Below are 25,399 nucleotides of genomic sequence, written 5' to 3' on the forward strand. Positions count from 1 at the left end.
ACCCTGTAGATTGGACATCCCTGAGCAGCAGTAGAGCAACACTGGAACGCTTCTTTGCTTTAGTTCCTTGCATAAGGAAACCTCTTCATGAGCTCTAGGCTGCTGTGCAAAGGCAACAAAACCTCAGTAAATAGGAAGAGCCAAATTAAAACTATGCTTCACACCCAACAACCAAAAAAAAAAAAAAAAAAAAAAAAAAAAAACACGTTTCCATTACAAATTAAATCTAACAAAGTGATTCAAACTTGCAGAACAAGTCAGGGAAAACACCCCAGTGGATCTGTCTATAGAGGTGGCCCCAGCCTCAAGCAGAACCACATTTTCTTACCCTTCCCCCTCTTGGAAGCAGAAACGAGGCCAACCAGCCATTTTTCAGGCTGGAGCAAAGGGCAGAGCTGAGGACTCAATGGGGGTACTAGAACAGGGGCAAATTAAACACATTTCATAGGACACAAATTTACCACACTTTTAAAACACTGATCGGTACAACTGGAAATCTGGATCTTAAGCTAATGGTTAAAATACTGTAAAAACAGCAAAGTAACACACAGAATGAAACTTCTGAGGTTGTGATGCCTTGCGCACGGTTTTTCTCCCAAAAGCGTGCCCCGCATGCCACCCCACATCCCACCCCATATCCCATCCCATCCCGCATCTCACCCCACATCCCATCCCACCCCATATCCCATCCCATCCCATCCCGCATCTCACCCCACATCCCATCCCACCCCATATCCCATCCCATCCCATCCCGCATCTCACCCCACATCCCATCCCACTCCGCATCCCATCCCACCCCGCATCCCATCTCACCCTTCATCCCATCCCATCCCATCCCATCCCATCCCATCCCATCCCATCCCATCCCATCCCATCCCATCCCATCCCATCCCATCCCATCCCATCCCATCCCATCCCATCCCATCCCATCCCATCCCATCCCATCCCATCCCATCCCATCCCATCCCATCCCATCCCATCCCATCCCATCCCATCCCATCCCATCCCATCCCATCCCATCCCATCCCATCCCATCCCATCCCATCCCATCCCATCCCACCCCCCATCCCATCCGCGCCCGCGGTTCCGGCTGCGGCCGCCAGGTGGCGCGGTCGGCCCGGCGCGCCCCGGCCGGCCGGGAGGGTCGGTGGAAGGTCCCGGCGGGGCCGCGCCGGGCGGCGGGCGCTGCCACCCGGCCCCGAGCCCCGGCCCCGCCGTGGCCGCTCTGTTCCGAATTCGGGTCAAACCCCGGGGGAACCGGAGCAGACGATGCGGGGGCTGTGCTCGGGAAGGCGCTCGCCCTGTCGCAGGCTAGGGCACAGCAGGGCGGACGGGCTGTCCCCACACAGGCTAAGCCAGCCATCCCCTCACGGCTCACAGCCGGGCTGAGCTGCAGCTGCCCCGCAAGGAGCAGCCGCGGCACCCCGCTGGCGGGGCAGCCCTCAGGCTCCGTGTCCCGGCACCGCCGCGCCCCCGGCCGGTCACAGCGCTGGCAGCCCTGAGGCCTCTGCACAGCTCTGCCCCCAGTGCCTCACCCCGGCTGCCGCCGCAGGGCCGAACAGAGCAGGGGAGCGCGGGTCACAATTAACAGAATTAAAAACAGGCTTTGAATAAACTGAACACCCGGAGAGGCTAGAAGTTGTTGTGCAGGTGGCACGTTAGGAGGAAGGTGAGTGGTATTATTCAGACAAAGGTAATCCAAGACTCCGCAGCGCGGGAGCTTCGACTACCAGGCAAGTACCTTTAAGCTTGTTTACAAACACCCCGGCGCTGTCAGCGCCTGCAGCGGGCAGTGCGAGCCCCCCACAGCCAGCCCCCCACAGCCAGCAGCGAGCCCCGGCACGGCCGGGCCCTTGCACTCAGAACTCCAGTGTTTGTGAAATTCGAGTTTGCTTTCCAGCTGGACTTACAGGCTGAGCATCTCTCCCTGAAAAAGATGCTAAAAACCCAAGCCCATTGTATTTAAATACCAATCCAGCTTGTATTTAATTTTCTTACAAATCTATCTGTAAGATAATAGCCATGAAACACTGGATGTGAGTTTCCTTCCTCTCAGTTATGTTCGCAAGTCGATCCTGGGAAAGGAGAGATTGTCCAGCCAGTTACACTGGAGAAAATGTGAAACAGACTATGAATAAAATGCTGTGCAATTCAAAACCAAAACCTGGGAGAAACAAAATGAAAGGTTAAGAAGTTTGGGGGTGTGGGGTGTGTGTGTGTGGGGGGGGGGTGTTGTTGTTGTTTGTTTGTTTTTCATACTAACTCTTTATAGTTTGGGATATTTATGGATATTTATTTATAACTAGGATCAAATTTTCAGACAGAAAGATTTTTAATATCAACAGTCTTCCTCAGAAAATTTTTATTGAGTAAACATTTTTGTATGCCTGTGGAAGCCATTGTGATGATTGGAGTAAAAGAATACAGAAGGAGAAGACTGGGTTAAATTAATTCCTGCTAAATACCTACCAGCAGACTTGCTGTCTGTATGGGGAGCCGGAGACAGAATTGTACCAGGGTAAAAAGGATAGTGTGGCTATTTATAGTGCTGCCTTCAACACCATAGGAATTCAAAGGAAAACTCTAACTCAGCACACAGTCTTCTCATCTTCTTCTGTCAAGATTAAATGGGATCTGAGATAATTTCCCCTACAAATCCTTTCTAGGGAGGATCTGTTCCTTTGTGCAACAAGGAACTACTATGGTACAAATCACTCCAGAGGCCAAGTCCTCCTTACCCAGCCAAATGTCACCACTTTCCTTTTGGTAGTCGGAGGAAGAGGAGAATGAGACCCTTACAAGCCTCAGCACTTAAGCAGGAAAGACCAGAACATTTTGCCTGCCATGCATCCTTTCTCCCCCTACTGTCCCCTGCCCTTCTTACACCAGGTGCTCTGGGGGACGAATGGGGCAAAATGTAGCTCCAGCACAAGAAGCACAAGTGCCAAGAAGCAAAGAGATGAATAGGAACATGGTACTGGCACACAGTCATGGTCATTCATGGTGTCACTTGAGATGAGGCCCTTATCCTGTATGCCCCTCTTGCCACTGCAGAATCAATCATCTCTGGGAAGGAATGGGCTCCAGTAGGTGTGTGGGGCACCTGTTTATCAGAGAAATTAGCTCTAATGTTGAGAGTACAAATGAAAGCAGCTTTGGAAAGGGTATTAGCAAAAACCTGATTGTCACTCTTAAAAAAAGACACACTCTTGGAGTTCCTTAGCTCCACTCTTCTTTTAGCATCATGGTGCCTCAGATCTTTCCTTCTCATCTTCCACCTTCCAGTTTCTTTTTAATAAGAGCTGCTTTTTTATTCTTCACAAAGCACTACATACTCTGTCTCAATGCTCCTCTTTTGTAATTCTGTTACCAAGCTGTCTGCTAGGTGGGGAGCAGAAGGTGCAGGACTAGGTACTGCCTTTGAGGTATAGGTAATTATTATGTGCATCTGTTATTGTGGTTGCTGCCTCAACAGGTGGAAAACTTGCTGTTCTCTGATAGATTTGCAGCACTCCATGCTCCTGCCTTGTATTTTCTTTAAAGCCAGTCGTGTGGTGTTCCTAAAATAATAAACACAGCCTCACTGCTGCCACAAAAAACCCTGGTAAATATATTTTTATGGGAATGAAGTATTAAAGGATTTGAACACTTACTCACTGAAAGCAAAATATGAGCAGTAAGGTTGGGTAAAGATTCAAAGGCTGGTTTGCTTCCTTTCCCTTGGGCACATCAAGGCTGTACTGTTTGCGCTTCAGAGATGGATAGTGGGGAATTACTTAACCCAAAATGATGGAAACAATTCAGACTATAATAATATAGCATAAGAGTTTCTCATATTACATCTATTCCCCATACTGCTGGCTATACTCTGCCTTCAGATTCATGTGCACAACTCTCATTGGAATCTGGAGGAACTGTATTTGAAGCCAAAATGCATTTCATTGTCTTTCTGAAGTCTCTCTGCAGCTTAGTGGCTAAATTCTGAGCTCAAGAACTGGGAACAAAGCTTGTCTAAACATTTCCCAGTGTCTGTCTCTGTGAGATTCCCATCTGTTGTGTTTTATTTTGAATTTCATCTTCCTACTTTCCTAAAAACACAAAGCAGAAACACACATTTCCTCTGCCCTGGAGTGCAGGAGTCACCTAATTTCCCAGCAGGTTCTCTCAACAACATACACTGGATCCAAGTTCATCTAAAAATGCTACAAGCCCTTTGTGGAGAAGAAAGGGAGGAGACCAGAAATGTGGGCCAAGTTTCTGAGTGTTGTGAAAAGCCCCTGCCCCCTAAAGGGACTCCATTTCCTGTTCCCTCTCTCCCAAAAATGTCACCTGGGTTTGGATTTCGTTAAGAGAAATATACATTGCTCAAGTCCTCTAAATCTTTGGTTTGTGCTTCCTGCTGACACTGCAGGGACTACAAGAGCCGTGAAAACTGAGTCTGACTTCAGGGATTCACATCTACAATAGCAGAACAAATTAAATGGAGAGCATGTTAAAATGAGTTGGGAGATTGTTGTTGACCAACAAATCTTCATTAAATTCCCACACCAAGCTGTGCTGCACCTCTAATGAAACTGATCATTGTTTCTCCTTCTATGTTTCAACTATTTCGCCACCAGGTTTGAGAGAAATTCAGATGTGCTTGAGGTTTAATTAGAAATAAAACACAATATTAATCCATCTTAATATTAATCCATGCTCCATACATGCACCCAAGTTTGAAGCTGTTGGTGCATAATTCAAATAGGCCAAGTTTCATTCTCTTCCCCACCTGTTACTTACTGCCTTGGTTTTTGCTAGTTCTTTTATATACTGCCAGTGACTCATGGAGACTTTGTTCACTGGTTTATGGTGACTTTCTGGATCACTGGTTTGCATCACCATTAGTGGTTTGCATCACCAGATGTTTCAGCTCAGGAGTTGCCAGCATGAACCCCAAGAGTTCATATGACTTGCAGCTCCCAAAAGCTAAGCCTGTGCCCAGAATAACAAGCTTTCACAGGATTAGAGCAAAGTCCTGTTCTGATAATGTTTGTGATTGAAGGGATGCTACCACAACTGGGCCTCTGAGAGCCTTCTCTGCAGACCATTAGAGAAATATGGCTCCATAGGTATAACTCAGATGCCAAGTTACTCTGCTGTATGGGCTTTAAAAACACTCTGTCCAGTTTAGGACAGAGAGGTTTAAGGGAAAAGTGCACATGAGGAAGTACTCAGCAGTACTGAGAATGACACAGCCTAAGCAGAGCAGGATCCTCTGCTCCAGACTGTCTCTGCCATGAGGGAAGAAACAATTACTGTCACTTTTAAGTATAACATAAGAAACAAAATGTACATGCAAATATAGCATAAACTGGGAAGTTAGCCTTCAGTATTATTCTCTGACAGATACCATTTATAGCAGCCAAACTACTTGTTCGCTGTGGAGGTTGGCCATACCCCATACCATGTTGTCCTCCAAGTCAGATAACACTCAAAAAATTTAGATGGCCCTCAACCTTTTCCATACAGAAAAGAAAGCATTGATTATTTGGATCTATGTAGTAGCACCCCAGCACGTAAACTTACGGGTTCCCAGCACTTGGGCACTGCAGCCTCCCTTTCACAAAGCTTCCTGTTGTGCCCCAGGTTGCACTGAAGAGTGCAACCACAACATCTGCCTTCTAATAGGATTTGATTTTTTTATTATTATTAGAAGTTACCTGTTTTCTATGCTATAGAAAAAAATATGTTCTGTTTTTGTAGTAGGTGATCGATGAGATTTGGGGGACATATTTTTAACTGCTTGTTTGTTTTACAGAAATGGTAAGAGTTAACCTGGAGGACAAATGATCAGAAATACCTGTAATCCCAAAAGCTAACACAATTGCTGGGAAATTCTAGACCTCAAATCAGCTCTGCTACAGAATATGATGAATTTCTACTTTTTTCCCCTCCACAGACTTAGTAGCAAGATTTTACAATAAGAAGAAAGCAATTTGCTTAGCTGATTTGGGATTTCATTTCCTTCCCTTGCATCTCTTAGACTATACACACATAAGCAAGCAAATTTCAGCTGTGTTCAGTCTCACTCTGACCTCTGTGCTAACTTGATTTACTGGATTTAGTTCTCAAATAGTGTATTACGTTATAACTCAAAGGATCTGATTAGAACTAGCCGGTATTTTAATGATTTATGAGGGGCATCTGTAACTGCATGGGTAGCGTACACATTGTGTCACTGCTGTAGGAGGAATTTGCATTGATCATACCAGCATGCTCCAAGACAAGAGCGTGTCAAATTCCTATCAGCCTGAGTTCACAAACTGGATCTGACAGGTGGCCAAGCTTGCACTGGGACTGACCATAGTTCTCATGGTGGGAATAAAACAAACCAGCTGGATCGCTTCTAGCCATTGCATTATGAGCAGATTTCCATTCCTTTCTGTTGTTCTGTCTTGCAGTGTTTAAGAAGGTGTTTATCCTTCCTAGTTTTGTAGCCAGAAACCTGGGCCACAGGAACTTGTAATCAGCTCTGTCTGTGGTTTATCCTTCTGCCAGAAGACACTGGTGTTAAATAAAGGCTACTGGAACTAACCTTCCAGACCTCTCCACATCTTGCCATGGCTATCAAATTGCTAGCAAGTCTCAGATCAGAGAGACTGGGGTGTGAGAAAGATAAAGAAACAATTAGACAGCACAGTTGGTTTAAAGCCATAATGTCCCCACATTTAATAAGAGATCATACTATTATTTTTTTTTAATAACTGTAAAAAAAAAAAAGACTTTGCAAGCACAGAAAGAAGGGTATCAGGAACACAGTGATAAAAGGGTTTCTTGTCCTTGGTTTGATTTAATGTGTTCTGAATTTCCTTTTGAGTATTGAAGTCAATATCTGCCAAATGATTCCTAAAATCCTTGTCCCCAAGAGCATGGAAGTCCAACCTTGATGGTTACTCACTTCCTATTGTAAGCTGCTTTTTGCTCGCTAGTGGTGAGTGAAGGCTTTTGACCCACATTAAACCCGAGGGCAGCTCTTCACTCAGGTCCAGCTGTCGCTACCAGTGTATGGCAGCTCTCTGCCCTTCAGCTGCCTCCAGCTCAGGCTTGGGGAGAGATACAGAAAAATCATCAAGCTTAACTTCACCATCTCCACCTGTGCAGTGGGAATGGCACTGTTCCTCACCGGATCACTGTAATAACATGTATGAAAGGCATTCCAGTGCCCAAGAAACACCAGGGAATCTTGGCTACCTACCTCCTGCTGTTTCCCATCTTACTTCCTAGCAGGTTACTCAGCCCTCCTGCTATGCCGTGTAGGGGATAAGTGTCTGCTCTCTCCTCTAAGTTGGGTAGCATAGAGTCTTTGTGGTGCTGGTAGAGACCACAGGAGAAGAACAAAGAGCAGTGAAACTTATAATGCCCTCAAACAGCAGAGACACAAGTAAAAAAAAAAAAAAAAAAAAAAAAAGAAGAAGAAGCAGCAGCAATATATTGTTTTTAAGATAGAAGAACATACCAGAGCTAGTCACAGGGGAGAAAGGCTTTGCATTGTGCCATCCTTTTGGTTAGATCCTTGGGGCAGAAACCATTCATTTGTAATGGGATTCTTTGAATTCTGAAGCATGATGTTTTCAGTTCTGTGCTGGAGGACACTGCTGTATTAGTTATTGTTAACAGCAGCTTCATTCACCTTCAGATGTGGGCTGCTAAACTCTCTTGGGCCACAGGATGCTGAGCTAAGGGACTGCATTCCAACTGGGGTTTTGTGCAAGGCACAGCACAGGAAATCCTTGGCCTCTAAACCTTGCCAAAGCAGGAAATAAATATGATTTCTGGTCATTTAGAAGGTGACCTGGGAAAATTATATGAGGCTAGATTAAGAATATGCAACATAGAGTAAATCTGAAGAATGAAACCATAGCTGAGAGACTGTAAACAGCACCCAAGTGACACTTTGTCCTTCTCTGAGCAAGCTTTGTGCTCAATGCAGCCCACCTGGCTTTCTCATGTTCTGTTCAGTTGGACATGTGATGTCCAAATCAACACTCCTTACATAGCAGACTATATCCGAAAGAGTGTAGGACTTGGGCTCTGTGGTAGTTGCAGTTTCAGCCCAAACAGCCATGCATATGGAGCAGAAAATGTGCTTGAGCTACAGCAGGAACAGGCTCTGTCTCCCACACAGTGACAATGTGAGGCTGAAGAGCACCACAAAGGTGAGCCTCCAGGCCACCAAGTCTGCATCAGAGAACAGACTCAGCGCATTTCAGGCCATCTGTGAATAAATCCAAGTTTGTACCTCTCCCAGGGTCATACTGTACTAACATCATCCAGTAACAGGAGCAACAAACGCTCCCTGCAAATGCTGGCAGCAAATATTGGTAATACATTGCTACAAGCCATGAAAAAGCAGCTAGGATATATGTTGTTCAGGGAGGGTGAGGGCTTTGGAGTAGTTGTACCAAAAAACCAGTGTCAGCCAGACAACCCAGCTGGTTCTGACTGGCAGCTCCAAGAGAAAATCAAAGTGGCACATGTTGCTCCTGATTTAGAGCAACCTGCATCAACTTGCCAGCCTGTCTTTCAGAAATGTTTCATCCTTCAACTTTTCAGTAAGTTTCTGAGGGTGCTTTTAGGAGGAAAAACAGAGCTTACCAATTCACAGAATACCAGTTTTCACCCGCAACCTGTTATTGCTGGAGGGAAGAGAGTAATGTAACAGTGATGTAACAATTCTTGAGCCCAGAAGAGCCAGCCTTAACACAGAACAATTAAATTTTAGGTAAGCCTGTCCTGAAGTGCAAGCATAGTGATATCAAGAGTGTTTCATAGCATGTCTAAGAACTGTTTAGTGCTATAATGCTATAGATTGGGATTTTTCTTTTCTCAAGAAGTAGTGAAAAGTCAGTATTGAATGGAGGAAGGAGTTAGAGGCTGTCAGAACTGACAGTGAAATCTGATGGCTGAAGTCCATTGCAGGAGAGGACACCAGTAATAATATTTGAGTAGGAGCAGTAGCCTGGCCAGGAGCTAGAGAGACTCTCAAATGTGGGCATGGTTGCTGCAGTCATAAATAGCATGGAGATGTGGGAGATGCATTTTGGACCAGCTACTCTCTTTGGGTCATATGAAGTGTGTCTGTTGGTCTACCAGATCAGGCTGGGTTAATGGGTGTAAGGATGCAGTTGGCAGCTGAGAGTAGAGGTACCAGTGGGCTCCAGAGGGCCTGGTTTTGTAGCTGAACTGTGCTCACAGCCAAAAGTCACATCTTTGTTGGGCCTAGGGCTGGAAGGGAACCAACTTTGCTTTACTTGCTCTTGCTTGCCAATAGCCAAGTTCAGGTCCTTAGAGCTCTACAGTGCTCTTGCTCCAGCTGATGACTTCATGAACACCTAGTGCTGGGAGGAACACAGCTCCCTGTACAGCCTTAAACTCTCTCTTTCCCTGCATATGCAATGACATCATTGCCACCTGAGGGCCCAAACTCTGGTTTTGGCAGGTGGAAGCCTTTTGGGTCACCTTACTTTGGGTTCTTGCTCTCAATGCATATTTATGTAATGATTGCTAGATGGCTGTAATTAAATGACTGTAAAGCACTACCTAAAATGCACCAGTAATAAATTCTTAATAGCTGGTGCTATAACAAGCAGTTACACAAAAGAATATATCGTAACATGCAGATTGTTAACAGTGTCTGGGCCTGTTTAATGCTCAGCTTTAAACAGTTACAATGCACACTATTAAAGGGCATGTAAAATTTGTAACTACTAAATAAAAAGTCCAAATCAGAAACAAAATATATCCAAGCTTCAGTGGTGAAGAAGCCACAGAAGAGTTTGGGGTGGATAAGCTACCTTATCTCTGCAATCCTTGTGGTGGTGCTTCCTATCACCCATGGTTTCTGTAAAGCATACAACATGTGCATTTCTCTACCTGGCACAGATTCTGTCCATGTCTCTGTCCTGACTCATAAACATGGTTAGGATTCCACTTACATTACAAATATGTGACCAGGTACAATGACCCATGGTTTTGCATTTTGTGAGGAAAGGATGGGTCAGTAAAAATTAATTTTGCCGCTCATATTTTTCACTTCTCCTGTCCACTCAAAGCTGCTGTGTGGGCAATAATTCTACAGAGTTGGTTTCCCATGGCTAAAGAATAAAATAAACATACATTCAAGACTCAGAAGGGTTAGCAAAATCAGCAGGTGGCCAGGTTTTGCACACTTGGTACAACATTGCTGCACATCAGAGGATGGCTGAGTCTGTCTAGTCACTGTCAGGAACTGCACACATGGTTGGTAAATGCAAATGTACTAACCAGCTGATGACAAGAGAATATTTTATACTACAGTCACAAAAAAAAAAAACAAAAAACCCAAAAACCAAAACAAAACTCCAGGGCTCTCTGCCTTGGGCCTGTATGCTAATGTACATCCTGAAACAGACAAGACCATTAGGTTTAAGACCTACAGCCTGGCCCACAGACATACTATGAAAAAATCAGATATTTTGAGGCTTCTGAGGCCTGGCAATCCATAACATCAGTGAAAACAATGGTAAATTCAGCATATTTGAGTACCAGGATGGGTTGAATAAATTCTTCCTTACATTTGAGGAGTGCTTTGTATCAAAAATGTAGCTGCTGATTTCCCTGGATAGCACACAGAGAATATTTTACTTTATCAGTTGGGAAGCATCATAATTCCTCTAAAGTTAGGATGGAAAATGTTTGCCAGTGCAATATCGAGAGGAAAAAAACTCAGATGTTTTTGCCTTATGCTGCTGAAAGCTGTCCAGTACAGAGATTTAGTCTTCTCCTGACCATAGGCCTTTTGTGAGCTGTGGAGAGCAAGTCCACCTAATGGATTTTGCCAAGCCCCACCAAGTGGGTGCATTGCCCTAAATGCATAGCTAGGTTACACTTATGGGTCTGGAAGCCTCCACTAAATTTGGAAGTGCTGTTCAGATTATAGCCTCCAGCTGCTGAAGATATTTTCTTACAAACAGTTGGCTACTCAAATACCTTGTGCCTCCCTAGACACTGCCTCTGTCTCAGCTTTCAAGTCCAGCCAGCCCTACCTCAGTCATTGCTGTTTGATTCATACCATCTATATCTCGTAGTGCTCCTAGCAATTGATAAATTATGACTCCAGTGAGACTATTGGGTTAAACGCTAAGGAAGAAAGAATGATGACAGTAATACTTGTCATTTGTGTGGCGATGTAGCAACACAAAACCCTCTCTCAAACATACATTAGCTTGGAGGAACCTTTCCAGGGGATAGGCTTTCTGAGAAATGTTTATGGCTTTTGAATACATGATAGGCATGAACTTGACATGACCTACTTGGCCAAGTCCTGAGCTTCAGCCTAGTCTTTTACCACCACAAATCAGTCTATTCGAAGTATAGCCAGACTGATATCTTCACTGGGATGGCAAGGTTATAGCACATAGCAGCTTGAGAAAACACAGGATGGAGGCTGCTTTGTTCTCGGGATTTAAAGACTCGGGAATACTTTTACTAATGTCATAAGAAAATGGCTAAGTTCTACCCATACAGAAAAGCCAGCATAGGTCCTGGGATGATTAAAATATCTGACACTTGATTGAAGTGAACACATTAATATCCTTATAGTATACACAGGTCCCTCGTTTATCTTGGCATTGGAAAATGCAAGTTAAAGCAGAGATTGTAAAGGCTTTCTGCTAAATATCCTAGACACAAGAGTTGCTTTTTCCTCCTGACTTACCTCAGCATCATGCTGCAGGTTTTTCTGCTGTTTCATCTCAGCCTTCATACCATCCTCTCAACTTGATCTTGTATTAAGGTAATGACAAATTGTCAAATTACACTGTCTTTTAATTTTGTTGTTTAATTAAATATCATGGAATTGGGAAATTAGATAAAAGGTGGCATATGTTTCCAAGGACTGATACGCCTGTAAAGGAACCTAAAGGCTCTAAAGGCCCTCTCCCCAGCATGGCACTGAATTGCACCAATTCTGTTACAGATAAAGCTGTAGTCACTGAATTAACTGAAACCCAACCAAAGCACCCACAGTGTATGCAGTCCATAGGGGCATTCCCTACTGGGCAGAGAGAATCGTAGTCATGAAGGAGATGTTATCTGGGACCTCTCACAGGACCACTTTCTTCCTGGGATAGTTGATATATTAGGAACCATTGATCTGATTGCTCTCACCAGCCTGTGTCATACTCTGGGTCACTCTGCATCATCAGAATGACCTGCTTGCAACAGGCCTCTGATCTCAATCCTCCTGCTAGTTGTAATTAAGGAAATTCTATTGCATAGTACAGATACAATTACAGTTGCAGTACCTGCCTATTCAAAATTAATATAAATACAATGGCAAAATTTCTCCTATGTGATTGAATAATTACCAAAATACAACTCCAGTAGAGCAAAGATCAGGAATGTTTCATGCCATCATCATCCAGAAACCAGCATTTAAAAATTGTAATCCTCATTCATACAACACACACCTTAGAAACAGATTCACTACAAAAAATTAGTATAGAGGAAGTGAGCTGAGAGCCATTAAAAACATTTTTTTAAATGAACGGCCATCACATTATTACAAATAATAATTTTCCTTTCACACTAATTTTTTAATCTATCCATGTTCCTTATAAAATATTACAGAACATTTTAATCATAGCATTGTTTTCCTTAAACATGTGCATTTCAGTAATGACACTTGCATGTATAAATTTAATGAGTTAAGATGTTAGACTGATGTCAGAACTGAGTAGTCATTTATTCAGAAAAAAAAAATCTTGTTTTTCTGTCTGTAAATTTTCTATGGAAAGTTATTTTTTTTCAATGCATTCAATATTCAATATATTAGTTGTATAGTCCTACTGAGGCTTCTCTGATTTGGAGTCATTTGCAGCCTGTTGGTTACAGTTATTTCACATTTGAAATTTGAACTCTAGTCCTTCCTTTTTATTGGATGTATAGTTTACAGAAACTGATGCTATTCTCCAATTAAAAAACATGTGACCAGAATGAAAATGAAATAAGCTTTGTACACACCATCAGCAGTTCACATCTGTGTTTCAACAGGAGTAAATTCCTAATCTATAATACAATGTCCATGTGAGCACAAGCTGAAAGTCATCTTAAAGCAGTCCCATCTTATAAAGACTGTTATTCTGCAGCTTTAAATATCCATGTAGCACACAGTACCTCCTTTTGCCCAGCCTATGCAGTTATGTTCCCTTTTAGAAACAATTCTAACAAAACAAAACAAGTCTTTGAAGGAGGACTTTTCCTTAGGTTCACAGTTATCTGCCCAGCTCCTGTGAGGATTAGGAAAGCAAGGCTGACAGCAGCCTTCAGTCCACTGAGGTAAGAGGAAAATCAAAGTATTTACACAGTGGAGAGAATGAGAGAAAAGGATAACGGACAGTACTGAATAAGAAAAAACCAAAACAGTTTAAAGCAACTTTACAAGGAGGGAGAAGTGTCCTAGAGTGGTCATTAGCCACACTGCAAGGAATTAGGTACATCAAAAAAGGGGAACATTTACTGCAGATATTATGATGTGGGAAGGATTGGAGGAGGTTGTTATTCTTGAAACTACTTCATGAACTGGCAGATGGCCCTTTGGTCAGGGCACAGGAAATCCAAGTCCCATATCTGCTGCAGATGTCCTTTATGGGATCAGAGAAGTGTCCAAAATCACCAGCAGGAGCCAGGCAGAAGCTGGCACAGGGGACACTAGGGTGGCCAGTGTCAAAGCAGCAATCAAAATAAATGGGAAATGCCTGTTCCAGTAGGGAATTTCTCCATGCCTCCTCTTGCATAAAGCCATCCAAAATGGGCAAGAACATCTGCTTTTGTTTCCACAGTAAAAGCTGACACTGGAGGAGATATGCACATTTGGGAGGGGAGCACATTCCACAGTGGAGCTCTTTGTAACGCTCTTGTAACAATACAAGACCATTCTGGGAACATCACTTGGTGAAAACTGACTGTATCCAAGATGCCAGAGCTGCCATGGAGGTGGCAGGAGAAGGTGTACTGAAATGACAGAGGGCTCCTCTTGGCAACTGGGTGGCAAAGCAGATCACCCCACATGCATGGCAGAAGGGTGACTTGTAGGGACCATTCTGTGGCCTAACACTTCCCTCCTTTTCTATGGATATTTCAGGGAATTAGTTGCTCCATTTGCCCTTCAGCAAGGAACTGCATTAATATGAAGGTGCAATGAGCTTCCACAGCAGGCTAGCCTGCAGATCCTCTTGCTCGGTCTTTGTGCATGCAAAATAAAATTACACTAAAATGTGAACTTAGGGCTAGAGAAAATACCTGGGTGGGAAACTAGGAGAACATTTCACCACAGCTGGTGTTTGAAAATGAATGGTCATTGAAGGTACTTGAACTTAAATACAACCTATTTGTTAATAATAGATATGTTCAGCAGAAAGATGCAAGATTCCAGGCTGCTGTCCTGGACTGTTTTACCCCAAACCACCCCTCAAATCATTTATGTAGAAGACATGCTTCAGAGCAAGACTTGACTCACTGACTGCAACTTCACCTATGTCCTAGACAGGTGCTTCTGTTTGAAGGCTCATGAGTTGACAGACTTCCTACTACCTCTGTAATGCAGGTGTTTGGGTCATTTTTAGAACATACAAGAAAAGAAATATAATATATTCTTAGAACAGAACTCTGAGAAAACTGTAATTTCTATTACCCTCTTAAAAAATCCTCTCAACAGTTCAATTCTACAGTTAACACTGTAGAGGAACCACTATTTCAAAAGAAATGTACCGTATGGAAACAGAGTAATTCCAAAGATAAAGAGATGCCTAAAAAAAGTGTTTCTCATTGTAACTGAAGTACTTGCTTCAAGATTAGAAATGGGATAGTTCTTGAAAGGAGCAGAGAGGAGAGGAATGCAAATTAAACCAACTTACTAAAAAAAACTAGTCAATGCTCATCTAAATGCTCAGCTGGAATCACAGTAACTAATCCAGATTTTTCTAACATGAACATTTCTCATTAGGACAACCATTATAGCCAGTAAATACCATTGGAAAGAACCAAACTACTCCTTACATAGTTTTCCTCATTGAAGTTGACAATTAATAGCTGACCAGTGAATAAGATTTTGCAGTAATGATTCTACTCAGTCCAGATCAGTCTGTTTAGCAAATTGGAAGACAAATCAGATTAAGAATATATAAGGAAGCCCTAGTTACCTGGTTAAAGGAAAACCTCAGCATATCATGTTAATTCTTTGTTTCTACACCCTTTGATATATTTACACACGACACTTTCCATAGCATCACCTCTTTCCATGTGAAAGCAGAAGCCTCATGCTGGCATATCAAGGGCTGGGCTTTTTCACTGTGCTAATAATAGCATTTAGAATTCCAGACAGTAGTAGGAACTTCCCCATTTCCTATGAAGAAAATAATCTTTAAAAATATAATGAAGTTTTAATCAACTTTTTGACAAGGTGAGAGGAAGAAAGGGACCTGTCAGAACTATCTCTGGCCAGTGGTGAATGTCTTCTCTCCCCTTTCAGGATGGCCTGGGACTCTTTGTGCAGCCAGGACTTACGGCGGCCTAGGATAAGAAGTGCCTCAAGCTGGATGCCCGACAGTGGGAGCAGCACTGGGACACCATCCCTGGAGGAGCTGCGTCACCTGCTCTGCACTCGCACACACCCCACAGGACACGTGGATGAAGTCTGGCCAAACCTTTATGTGGGAGACCTGTAAGAGACAGGAAGGGTTGAGGGTTATTGCAAGTCTTCCCCCAAATCTTCCATTCTTTATTAAAAAAAAAAATAAATTATTTATACAGAGAGTTAGGCAATATTCAGCAGAGGTGACTTGGTGAGAAAGTCCTTGAAATCAGAAACCCCTTAGCTTGTGCAGAAATATCTCCACCACCACCTTTCATCAGTTGAGAACCATCTAAACATGTGTTTGGGAAAAAACGGAGGGAAATCTAAGAGTTAGTTTCTTAACAAGTCACTTCTGTCTCAAAGCATTCTGATGAACACTTTGAGCCTGATCAACCTGTCAAAAAAATAGCCACCATCACTTCCTGCGGTCGTAACAAACTCAGCATCAGCAGCATGTTCTTCCCTGCATTGCAGTGCAGCAGGCAAATATAATTGCCCATGTTCCTTCCAGGTATGTCGCTCGTGACAAGGCACAGCTGAGCCGCATGGGCATCTCCCACGTTGTGAATGCCGCTGCCGGGAGATTTCGCATCAACACTGGGCCCAAGTTCTACAATGACTTGCCTGTGGATTACTATGGAGTAGAAGCAGAGGACAACCCAAACTTTGATCTCAGCATTCACTTCTATCCAGTTGCTCAGTACATCAGAGAAGCACTGAATTCCCCAAGAGGTAACTAGACCATCTGTGCATGTTGCGTATTTTCTGCATAGTAGACAAGCAGGGCAAGTTACCAAATATTATTTTACATAGACCAACCCACCTGCATGTGGATAAGAATGGAAATACCCAAACAAAGTAGCATCCTACCTGCCTCCTGAACTCCTAATGGTAGTTCTCCTGTATCCCTGAAACAGGGAAGGATGCACTGAACAGGCTTTTAAAAGGGTTCTCCCTATGCCTAGTGTTATTCATCAGTAAAAGACAAAATAGCAAATGTCCTTCATTACCTACAGGGACACACTGACCTGGGAGGAGGCACATTATTTGATCTTTTCAAGTTAGTGATGGGATTTAAAAAAAAAAAGACAAGGGTAAGTGTCATATTTGAGTAAGAAGATTCAACTATAATGCTACAATCTGTGTAAGTCCTACAAACACAGAATAGGGAAGAACTTGCTAGAAAGCAATTTAATAGAAGTGAGATCAAGCAACATCACCAGCCTGGAATAAAGTCATGCTGTCGCTAGAAAAAGTATAACTTCTAAATAAGTCTTCAGATTCACTAAATACATGCCAGGTACAAGACAAGGCTTGGGGCCAATGGGAGATTACTACTAAGGGCAAGCCTTCACAAAAGCAAGTCATCACCGTGCCACAAAACTGTACAGATACTACTCAAAAGTGATTTAATAAGAGAACAGTTGTACACTCAGCAAACCATCTTGCTTGCATCATGGTGAGCTTTAATTGCAATTAGGGTCCTAAAATACTGACTACTCAGTCTAATTATATACATTGGTAGATCTGGTCCACACCCAACTAGCCAGGAAGGGGAGGCACAGTAACTGCAAACAGTGTACCTTAATGCTAGATACCTGTGCATTTCCTGCTCTTTGGAGGGCTTGTTCTGTTCTGTTAGAAAATATTTGCCCTTGTGCAGCTTAGGGCTGCATTTGGGGAATTTGGATTTTCACCCATTTTTATTACAGCATACGCTATTTGCAAGTGAATTCATTATTGGCTGTGCTCCAGAGAAAGGTAAGATCCAAAATCTGTTCATGTGTGTGTAAAAGCAAAGTTCCAAATCAATTGACAAAAGACAGAAAACAGCATATGAATTGTAGAAACCACAATAGCAAACAAAACTAGTGCTTTGCAAAATGCATGCTGAAATACTAAGTTATGAATGCAGAACAAGTTACAGCTCAAGGCATATTTATCCCTACTCCCATGCTTTTAATACTGCTTTACTGAACTCCATATGGAAGTAGAGTTCTGGGAATGGAGACAAGGTGAAATTTAATCATACGCTGTCCAGCTGTTGCTGACATTCATCATTTTGAGGAAAGTGCAACAGTTTAGAAAATATATAAACAAGATGTTCTGGAAGCATAATTTCCTGGTACAGAAATTTAGCAGCTAAATACCCATGACCTGTGCAGGGATGAGACAGGGAGGGGATTGTTACTCACATAATTTAGAAGAAGAAAAAAAGTAGTGTTTATTATAAGCAGTGAACAACAAAACAAAATATATCAGGTGACAAGAGGCCAGTCCATATTAAATACAGGATGTAACAAGGTACTACTGTTTGATTAAGAAGTAATTTAAGACTGCTGCTTAACTATTACAAGCAAATTTAACATCACTTTTTTTCTTTAACAGAAATATATCATCCTTTTTACCTAAGAGGACAAGTCGAAGTTAAGACTGTATGAGGCACAAATGTATTTAAAACTAAGAATCAAGTATTTATTAGAATTAGATAAGAGCTGTTATTTCAATCACGCTTGAAAAAAAATCTGATGCTTTATACCACATCCAGAAAACAGCATCTACTGATTTATTCCAGATTTCTACTTTAGCTGAACAGAATATTATCTTTGGTGATGTAAGAAGTTTGTTTTAAGGCAGTTTCTTAAAACTCAGGTGCCAGAGTGTGAGCAAAAGGAAGCAGAGGGGTGTGCACTAACTTGCTCCTACGTGGGAGCTGTTCCTGTCACAGTACTCAATGGCTACATAGTCTTTGTTGCAGAAATTAGACAATATATGCACTACTGTTGCAGCCATGCTACATAAGCATTATTTTATGATCCCAACTTCCTTGACTGCTTTTCCTTCAGCACAGCCTGGCACTTTCTTTACCCATGTAACAGAGCTGTTTGGGAAGGCTCAGACAAGAGTGAACAGATGCACAATCTGTCCTCTTTCCTACAAGGAAAAACATGGAGTTGGGAAAGTACTAGCCTTCTCCCTCATGCTCAAGCTCAAAGGACAACACCTTGAATATTAATCTTGACCCTTTGCATGGCCACCTGTGCAATTTGCATTTCTCTGGAATGCAGCTAAACCTAAAGTAAATCAGCAGGGTTTTGTGAAGTCTCACAGAAGGACGAGGGAAAGAACTTGATGAACCCATGCCATGAAAACTACTAAACTAAGACTCTGTTGAGTGAAAGATTCCCAAATAAAGAGCTTTGCCTTTTATTGACCTCTGAACGTGTTTAAAACAGGCAGGTTAAAATCATCCATTAAAGTCTTGAAATGGCAGACTCTCTCAAAGCCATGTCTCTTCCTCCCCTTCAGTGGAGCAAATGAAAAGCTAGGCTCCCTCCCCTGTCACCTTCTTGTTGGTGGGAGTTATGGAAGCTGCTTAACTTTGGAGAAAAGGGTCTTCTTGCTTGACTCCACTGTCGGTGTGTTACATACCTCAGTCTGACCTCCCACTCTGCAGCAGATGACAGCTCTTACCTGCTCTGACTTGCCACTATTTAAAACTCTCCGTAGGCTTCTTGCTATTTTCAGCTGTGACAAAACAGATACTGGATTAATCAGGAAATAGGCAGTGGATTCTGCACCTGGCTAAAGCCTAACAGGAGATGAGAAAACAGTGGAACAAGCCCCTAGGGCCCATTAGCCCAGCTGAGCTCTCCTGCTGAGCAGAATACTTCAGCTGGATCCAATGGAGTGAGGGCAGCTGGGATGTTGACTATGGGTGACAGATCTGGAGCCTCATCTTAAGCCAAATTGAATCCATCCTGAAAGAAAGCAAGGGCTAGTTTAGGAGATTTAGCTCATGTAATGATGATTAGCAAAAGGACAATAAGTTATTATGTGTTTTAATGACTGATCTTGTTCAACAACATTGAATTTCCTAACTTGAATTTAGCCAACAAAGTTGAATGTGCAAACTTTATCCCTAGTGCAAACCCTTTGATGTTAGTAGAGTTACAGCAGGCATGAGCTGGATAGAATATCCATAATCCGCTGTTAAAAAACAAGTGTTATTGTTCTGCACAAATCCCAGACAGATGACAGTTATTGTCTGGCTCTGCAAAAAGTAGCTTGAGATGTGTGGTGCAAAATTTCAAATAAGGATTGCAAGATTTAATAATGCCAGAAGCTAAGTGCCCCTACTTCTCCTCAGTTAATCCCATTATTCCTAAAGGATCCTGTTTCATGCTCAGAGAGAAGGTTGCAACATGGTCCCCTAATGTGGGACCGGTCCAGCTTCTCTTTGCACTGTATGTTAAATCAAATGGGGGTGGGGCAGGCAGAGTTGGAAGATGACAGCTCATGGCACGGATTCTGTGGTACAGGAGATGTGGTTATAAGCTCCTTGCCTTCCACACGACGGAAGCACACAACCGCCTCTGAGAACGCTGCTCTCCATGGCTGTGCTCCAGCAGCCGCCCAGGAATCTGAGCCTGAGTGCTGGGACATCTCAGCTGCGCGTCCCGTCCCACGAGGGGCTGATGGAATGGCTGGAATCACCCACGGAGCAGACGTGCTTCAGGCACTGGTCACATGCAGGATGTCACCAGGGGTTCAGTGTCACTTCACCCATTTGCAGCCACTGCTAAGAAACAAGGGTCTGACCCTGTAAACAGAACCAAATAGCAACATAGCTTTTGTTTCCTTACTCAAGTTTAATATTCAACTTGTTTGCTAAAAATAATCACACAGTAAATTAAAATCTGCTCTCATTAGAGCAATTTTACATTAATTAAATCATTTCACACGACTGATTTATCTGCAACAAAAAAGTAGTTTTATTGTCAGTGTACCAGCATTTGTCATAGCCCTTGTTTCACTATGCACAGAGGTTAACAATGTTGGAATACATATTGCACTTGTAAAAGAGATAATATACCTACATTCTCTTGGGAACAAGTGATTAGAGAACCATGCAGATTAGGACCAAGATCAGTACTTGGGGCTTGTCCAGGTTTTTGCTGAGATACCTTCTAAAGCTCTTTGCTGATAGAAGAGGACTCTTCTGAAGTGCAGATAAGCCAAAGGAACAGGGAAGAAAATTCAGTGTATTCTTTTTGGACACAGTCTTCGCTCAGACACAGACACAAAACAATAGAGAGCCAGCCTGTACAAGCAGGATCCTGGCATTTGTTCTGCTTTCCGTGCCTCCAACAAAAACATAACAGGCAATATTTAACAGCAGCGTTTATACCTGTGCTCAGTTTGGTCTTCAATTCAAGACTGCTAGTGGGGCAGAGCACTTTCAAAGGCAGAAGTCTTCATACAGGTGGAGGGGGAGGATTCAAACAATTTTCCAAAAATTAGATTCAGAACATAAAGTGTCCTGTCCCCCATCCAGTTTATGCACAAATTGAGATTTAATTTCAAAATATATAGTGATGCAAAATAGAATCTAACATCAAGGCCAGTTCTTTCTGGCTTTTTCTTGTTTGTTTTTCTCTCTTATGATGCAGTTCAAAACATAAATTCTTTTTCTTTTAGTTGTAGAGTGCTGGTAGCTCAAAAGTTCTCAGACAAACACAAAAAAACCCCAAAAACAAAACAAAAACAAACAAACAAAAAAACCACAAAAAAAAAAAAAAAAGAAAAGAAAAGAAAAAGAGTTGTTCTGATTCCAAGAAAAATTTTCAGAAAATTTTGTTTCTTGGCTTCTGTTATTTGGGGTGTACATTTTGGGTGAATGTCTGGATTTCCCATTTCTGCCAACATATTGCAGTTAGACCTCCTGCAAACTACTGAAGCAAACATTTTTCAAAAATCTTTTGGCCTAGCCCTATTTACAGTATTTTTCAAAGCAAAGTTGTGTTCCTGATTCCTTTATGCTCCTCTGAAAATCCCAGACCAGGATTATTTGGATCCCAAGTGCCTTCTCTGGGGAAGATAATAAAGCATACACACCCTACAAGGTTGGTGGGAAGCTAATGGAAGTGCAGCACATTGAATAAGAAGTCTGATGGAAATTCAAATTAGCATTTTCTTTAGCAGGGGTGCAAAACATTTCTCCATATGCCCATAAATGTAGGACTTCACTTCCAAGAATTTACATGAAGTTAATGGAATTGACAGATAGATGCAACTTAACTTGAATAAGGGCAGCAATATCTCAGTAAATTCTATGAAACTGTATCTGGATGAGAAAACAGAAACAGAAATTCTGCAAAACTAGCCTTACATTGGAAAACCTCTTCCTTCCCCCAAAGGTTTTGATGCCTGGTCCAAGTATGCTGTCACCAGAGCTGTTTTTGCCACTTCCTTAGAGACTATATTTGTCCCTTTATTTCTACTGAAGACACGTCTATCTTTAGGGCTGCACTCGGATTTCTCATGCCAGGATAATGAGAGGTGGCTGTGTCACATAAATTGTGGAACTCAACACTTCTCTCAACCTGCTGGCCAGAGCAGGTTTTCACAACACATGCTCACCCTCTCTGAGCATGTGGCTATGCCATCGTCATTAGTCAGAACTAGAATGGTTGCTAAATAAATACTCTGTCATAAACAAAATGGGATTTAAGATTAAAAGCTGTGCACAAAGTACCCAGAATTAACACCTAGGGGGATGGGGGCAATCAGTCTGAGGGTTTTGTCTGGATCTGGGCTCATCATCCAACAAGGATATTTTTGTCTTGGTCCCTAGTAATAGAGAGATTAAGATGCTGTAAGCACAAACAAAACAAGGAAATCGCCATGAAAAGCTGTCTGTTCTTTCTACCTCTCCTTACATTTTGCAAAGAACCAGCATCTGAGACAGTCTATTCCATCTCCAAAGGAAAATAACATGGGATTGTCATCACTGATTTTTCATCTTTTCTGGATATAAATTGTGCTGCCACTAAATTACATTTTGTACAGCTATAAAGTGAATGAACAAGAGACTACATGTGACAGAATAAAATAAAAAATTAAAAAGTAGAAAACAAGTTTGTTTCAAACTTGTGAAGATTTCCAGTGAACCGTTCAGAAATTTCCATGTTAAAAAGACATTTTCTTCAGCTGCCTTAATGAGAGGCTGTCCATTTGGTGTTCAGAAGTTCATATGTGCTTCTAATCATAATGCTGAGTTGCTGGGCCATGGTACAGGTCAGAAAAATAGATCTGATTGCAGCGAAGGACAAGAGAGCTTGAAAATGTTCAGGCATAGTTATAATTGAGTAGAACAGTCATACAAAAATTGAGTTTCACTCTCAATTAAAATTTTCTTATTTATCTTACCATTTTTATGAAAGTTGAAGCATTTTACAATATTTACAAGATGCAAATTTTCAGGTTCTTGAATGAGCTTTTTTGTTTATATCTAGAGGGAAAGGACCACAAAGCTGAATTCTTCCATTTGAGAGCAAAATTTTCCTTTAATTAAAAAACTTCATTTAATTTCAAATAAGACCATTTAAAAAAATATTAATCTTCTTCCACTGGGTCAAAGTCACACATTAAAAACCTAGGAGGCAGTTGCAATACACAATTGAGCTTCTTACGCTGCTTCCATTCATGCTCACAGCAGGGAAACCAAAAGCAGAGCAGAGGGAAGGAAGGAGTTACACTGCTGGATCCCTGGAGGTTCACTCACAGCAACAGGGGAAGGACTCATGATGTTACTGTTAATGAACTCCTAATGAAGATGCACACCTTGCACTGAAATTTACGGAAAACTAAAAACTTTTCATAAATTGTCTTCCTACTGGTCACTTAATAAACAGGGGAAAATAGAGGCATTAGGGAAGGACAGTGATTAGTATGGGGTAGCATATAGAAATAAAAATGCATAAGTGAGTTGTTGCAAATGCCATATACAAACAGCTGTTCTTAATGATAATGTCCATTTTCTTCACACACTTCCAAAAAAGTCTGGGCAGCAGTCAACACCCTCAGAAAGCATTACTGCCCTAAGCAAGAAGTAAAAAAGAGTTTGTGGAAAACCAGGAGTGTTGCTGTAACAGCAGTAAGCAATCCTGAGCATTGCACTTCTGAAATCCCAAGTTTCTAAGCCCTCTAGTAATAAGTAACCTGCCAAGGCTGCTTCCCACAGTACAAACATCAAGTATGAACTCTTGAAACTTTGCCAGCAAGTACATCACTCCCAAAACCACACATGAGCAAGCAGGGACACGACGGATGGCAGGCTGGGCAGGAGGGATAAGGGTGTGCTGTCAGGCTGACAGCTAAGCTCAAACAAGTGACCACGGATGCTGGAACACAACTACGAATTTTCTGTCCCCAGCCAGTAAAAACCCATCTTCCCCAACCAGAGGAACTGCACCAGGGCTGCTCTGCAGGGCTGTACACACCTGCTTGTCCATCCCCAGTACCAGCTTCCATCTCTGCTCCAGCACAATAACCCCCACCATGAGGCCTGCTGGCATAATTGCAAATCTCTCTCCTTTTTCTAGGCAAAGTACTGGTTCACTGTGCAATGGGAATCAGTCGGTCTGCAACTCTTGTCCTCGCTTTCTTAATGATCTGTGAAGGTATGTCCCTCACCACCGCCATTGAGACTGTGCGCTCCCACAGAGGGATCTGCCCCAACTCCGGCTTCCTCCAGCAGCTTCGGGACTTGGACCTCCGGTTAGGAAGGGGCACAGGCAGAGGAGCCTGCTAGTGCCAAGAAGTTTTGTCTCCTGGCACCAGCCCAAGAGATGCTGCCCTCTCTGAAGAGTGCAAGGATGCTGTCAGGACTGCTTTGTAGCTGCACCGAGAAAATCTGGGGAAAGGCTGAGCATGAGCAAACTGTTAGGAACTGTCAGGCATGTATTTTTTGCATAAGCGCACTAATAGGAAAGAAAATGGAATAAAGGATTCAAACTGGCAGTTTTGCTCACCTGGGCCTGTTGGACAGGGCACAGGGAGCAGTTGGGTTTTCACATAGAATTCAAAGGCAACACAGTCAACTTTAAAAAATTAGTTTTTACTTGCTTATAATTGCATTTATTTGGCTAGAGGGAAAATGACTAAGCTAGTAAAATAAAAGGAAAGCATACGGCTTTTAAGCAAATCTTTAACACTTCACATCCAGCTGGCTTAGGGTGAGACTGCAGGTTTTGCAAGCTGACATGGTCCTTTGGTCTGACGTGGTGACACATTAGGATGCAATTCAGACCATGGACTCCCTCTGCTACAAGCCACAGAGGCTCTTGCTGGACCTTCACAAGTCCTTTTTGCTTCAAATCTATGGCAAATGCTCAGAACTTAAGGACCATGACATCCTCAGGAACCAACTCAAGCTCTCAAGCAGATGCTGCACCCTGGGGCCCAGCTGTCGACAGCCTCTCTGCTGGTCAGAGAGAGGAAGGTGTCCCCTTGCACGCATGGAGCAAGGAGCATGCCCAGGGCACACTGCCTGCTGGCACTCTGCAGGGCAGTGCAGTGCCAGATGAATGTCCTCCTCTGAGCTTGCAACCCGACGCTTGAAATCACATTCCCCAGATTTCCCTGTTTTAATGGAAAGTCAGAACCTAGTGTCGTCATGTCAAAGCAAAAATGAGCAATGCCTCTAACAAATCCAAAGCAGCAGCTCTGCATTTCAATTACTCTTTTACGCCCAATTGGCCACATTTAATCTTGTGAAGAACTCGAAGCAGATATTTGCTTCAGTGCAATTACAGCCACATACAGAACATTGGCAAATGCAAACAATATAGAATTTCCACTTGACGGCAGATTAATTTGGTGTGATGTTTTCCCTCGAGAAGTCTTAAAGGCTTTCAGTTCTGAAAGTACCCTGCAGTTTGTATTTATAACACCATGGAT

General features: G+C 42.6%; 1 protein-coding gene across 2 annotated transcripts; it reads left to right on the forward strand.

Moving 5' to 3' along the window:
• The first annotated feature begins 1,133 nt into the window (after window positions 1–1,133).
• On the forward strand, window positions 1,134–24,644 carry LOC100232794 (dual specificity protein phosphatase 13B). 2 transcript variants are annotated; one of them, XM_030275938.4, is made up of 4 exons: window positions 1,134–1,733; window positions 15,551–15,742; window positions 16,167–16,387; window positions 24,043–24,644. In XM_030275938.4, the coding sequence occupies exons 2-4, from the start codon at window positions 15,552–15,554 to the stop codon at window positions 24,249–24,251; spliced, it is 621 nt and encodes a 206-aa protein (XP_030131798.4). In that variant the 5' UTR covers window positions 1,134–1,733; window position 15,551; the 3' UTR covers window positions 24,252–24,644. The 2 variants fall into 2 exon arrangements, with proteins under 2 accessions (XP_030131798.4, XP_030131799.4); XM_030275939.4 differs by having other exon boundaries at window positions 1,134–1,669.
• Window positions 24,645–25,399: the final 755 nt, after the last annotated feature.

This window comes from Taeniopygia guttata, chromosome 6, assembly GCF_048771995.1.
Source record: "Taeniopygia guttata chromosome 6, bTaeGut7.mat, whole genome shotgun sequence".
In the NCBI taxonomy this organism is placed as follows: domain Eukaryota; kingdom Metazoa; phylum Chordata; class Aves; order Passeriformes; family Estrildidae; genus Taeniopygia; species Taeniopygia guttata.

Coding starts and splice junctions, on each gene's coding strand:
- LOC100232794 (XM_030275938.4), top strand. CDS start 15,552: ATGGCCTGGGACTCTTTGTGCAGCCAGGACTTACGGCGGCCTAGGATA. Junction 15,743..16,166: donor AACCTTTATGTGGGAGACCT/GTAAGAGACAGG, acceptor TGTTCCTTCCAG/GTATGTCGCTCGTGACAAGG. Junction 16,388..24,042: donor AGCACTGAATTCCCCAAGAG/GTAACTAGACCA, acceptor TCCTTTTTCTAG/GCAAAGTACTGGTTCACTGT.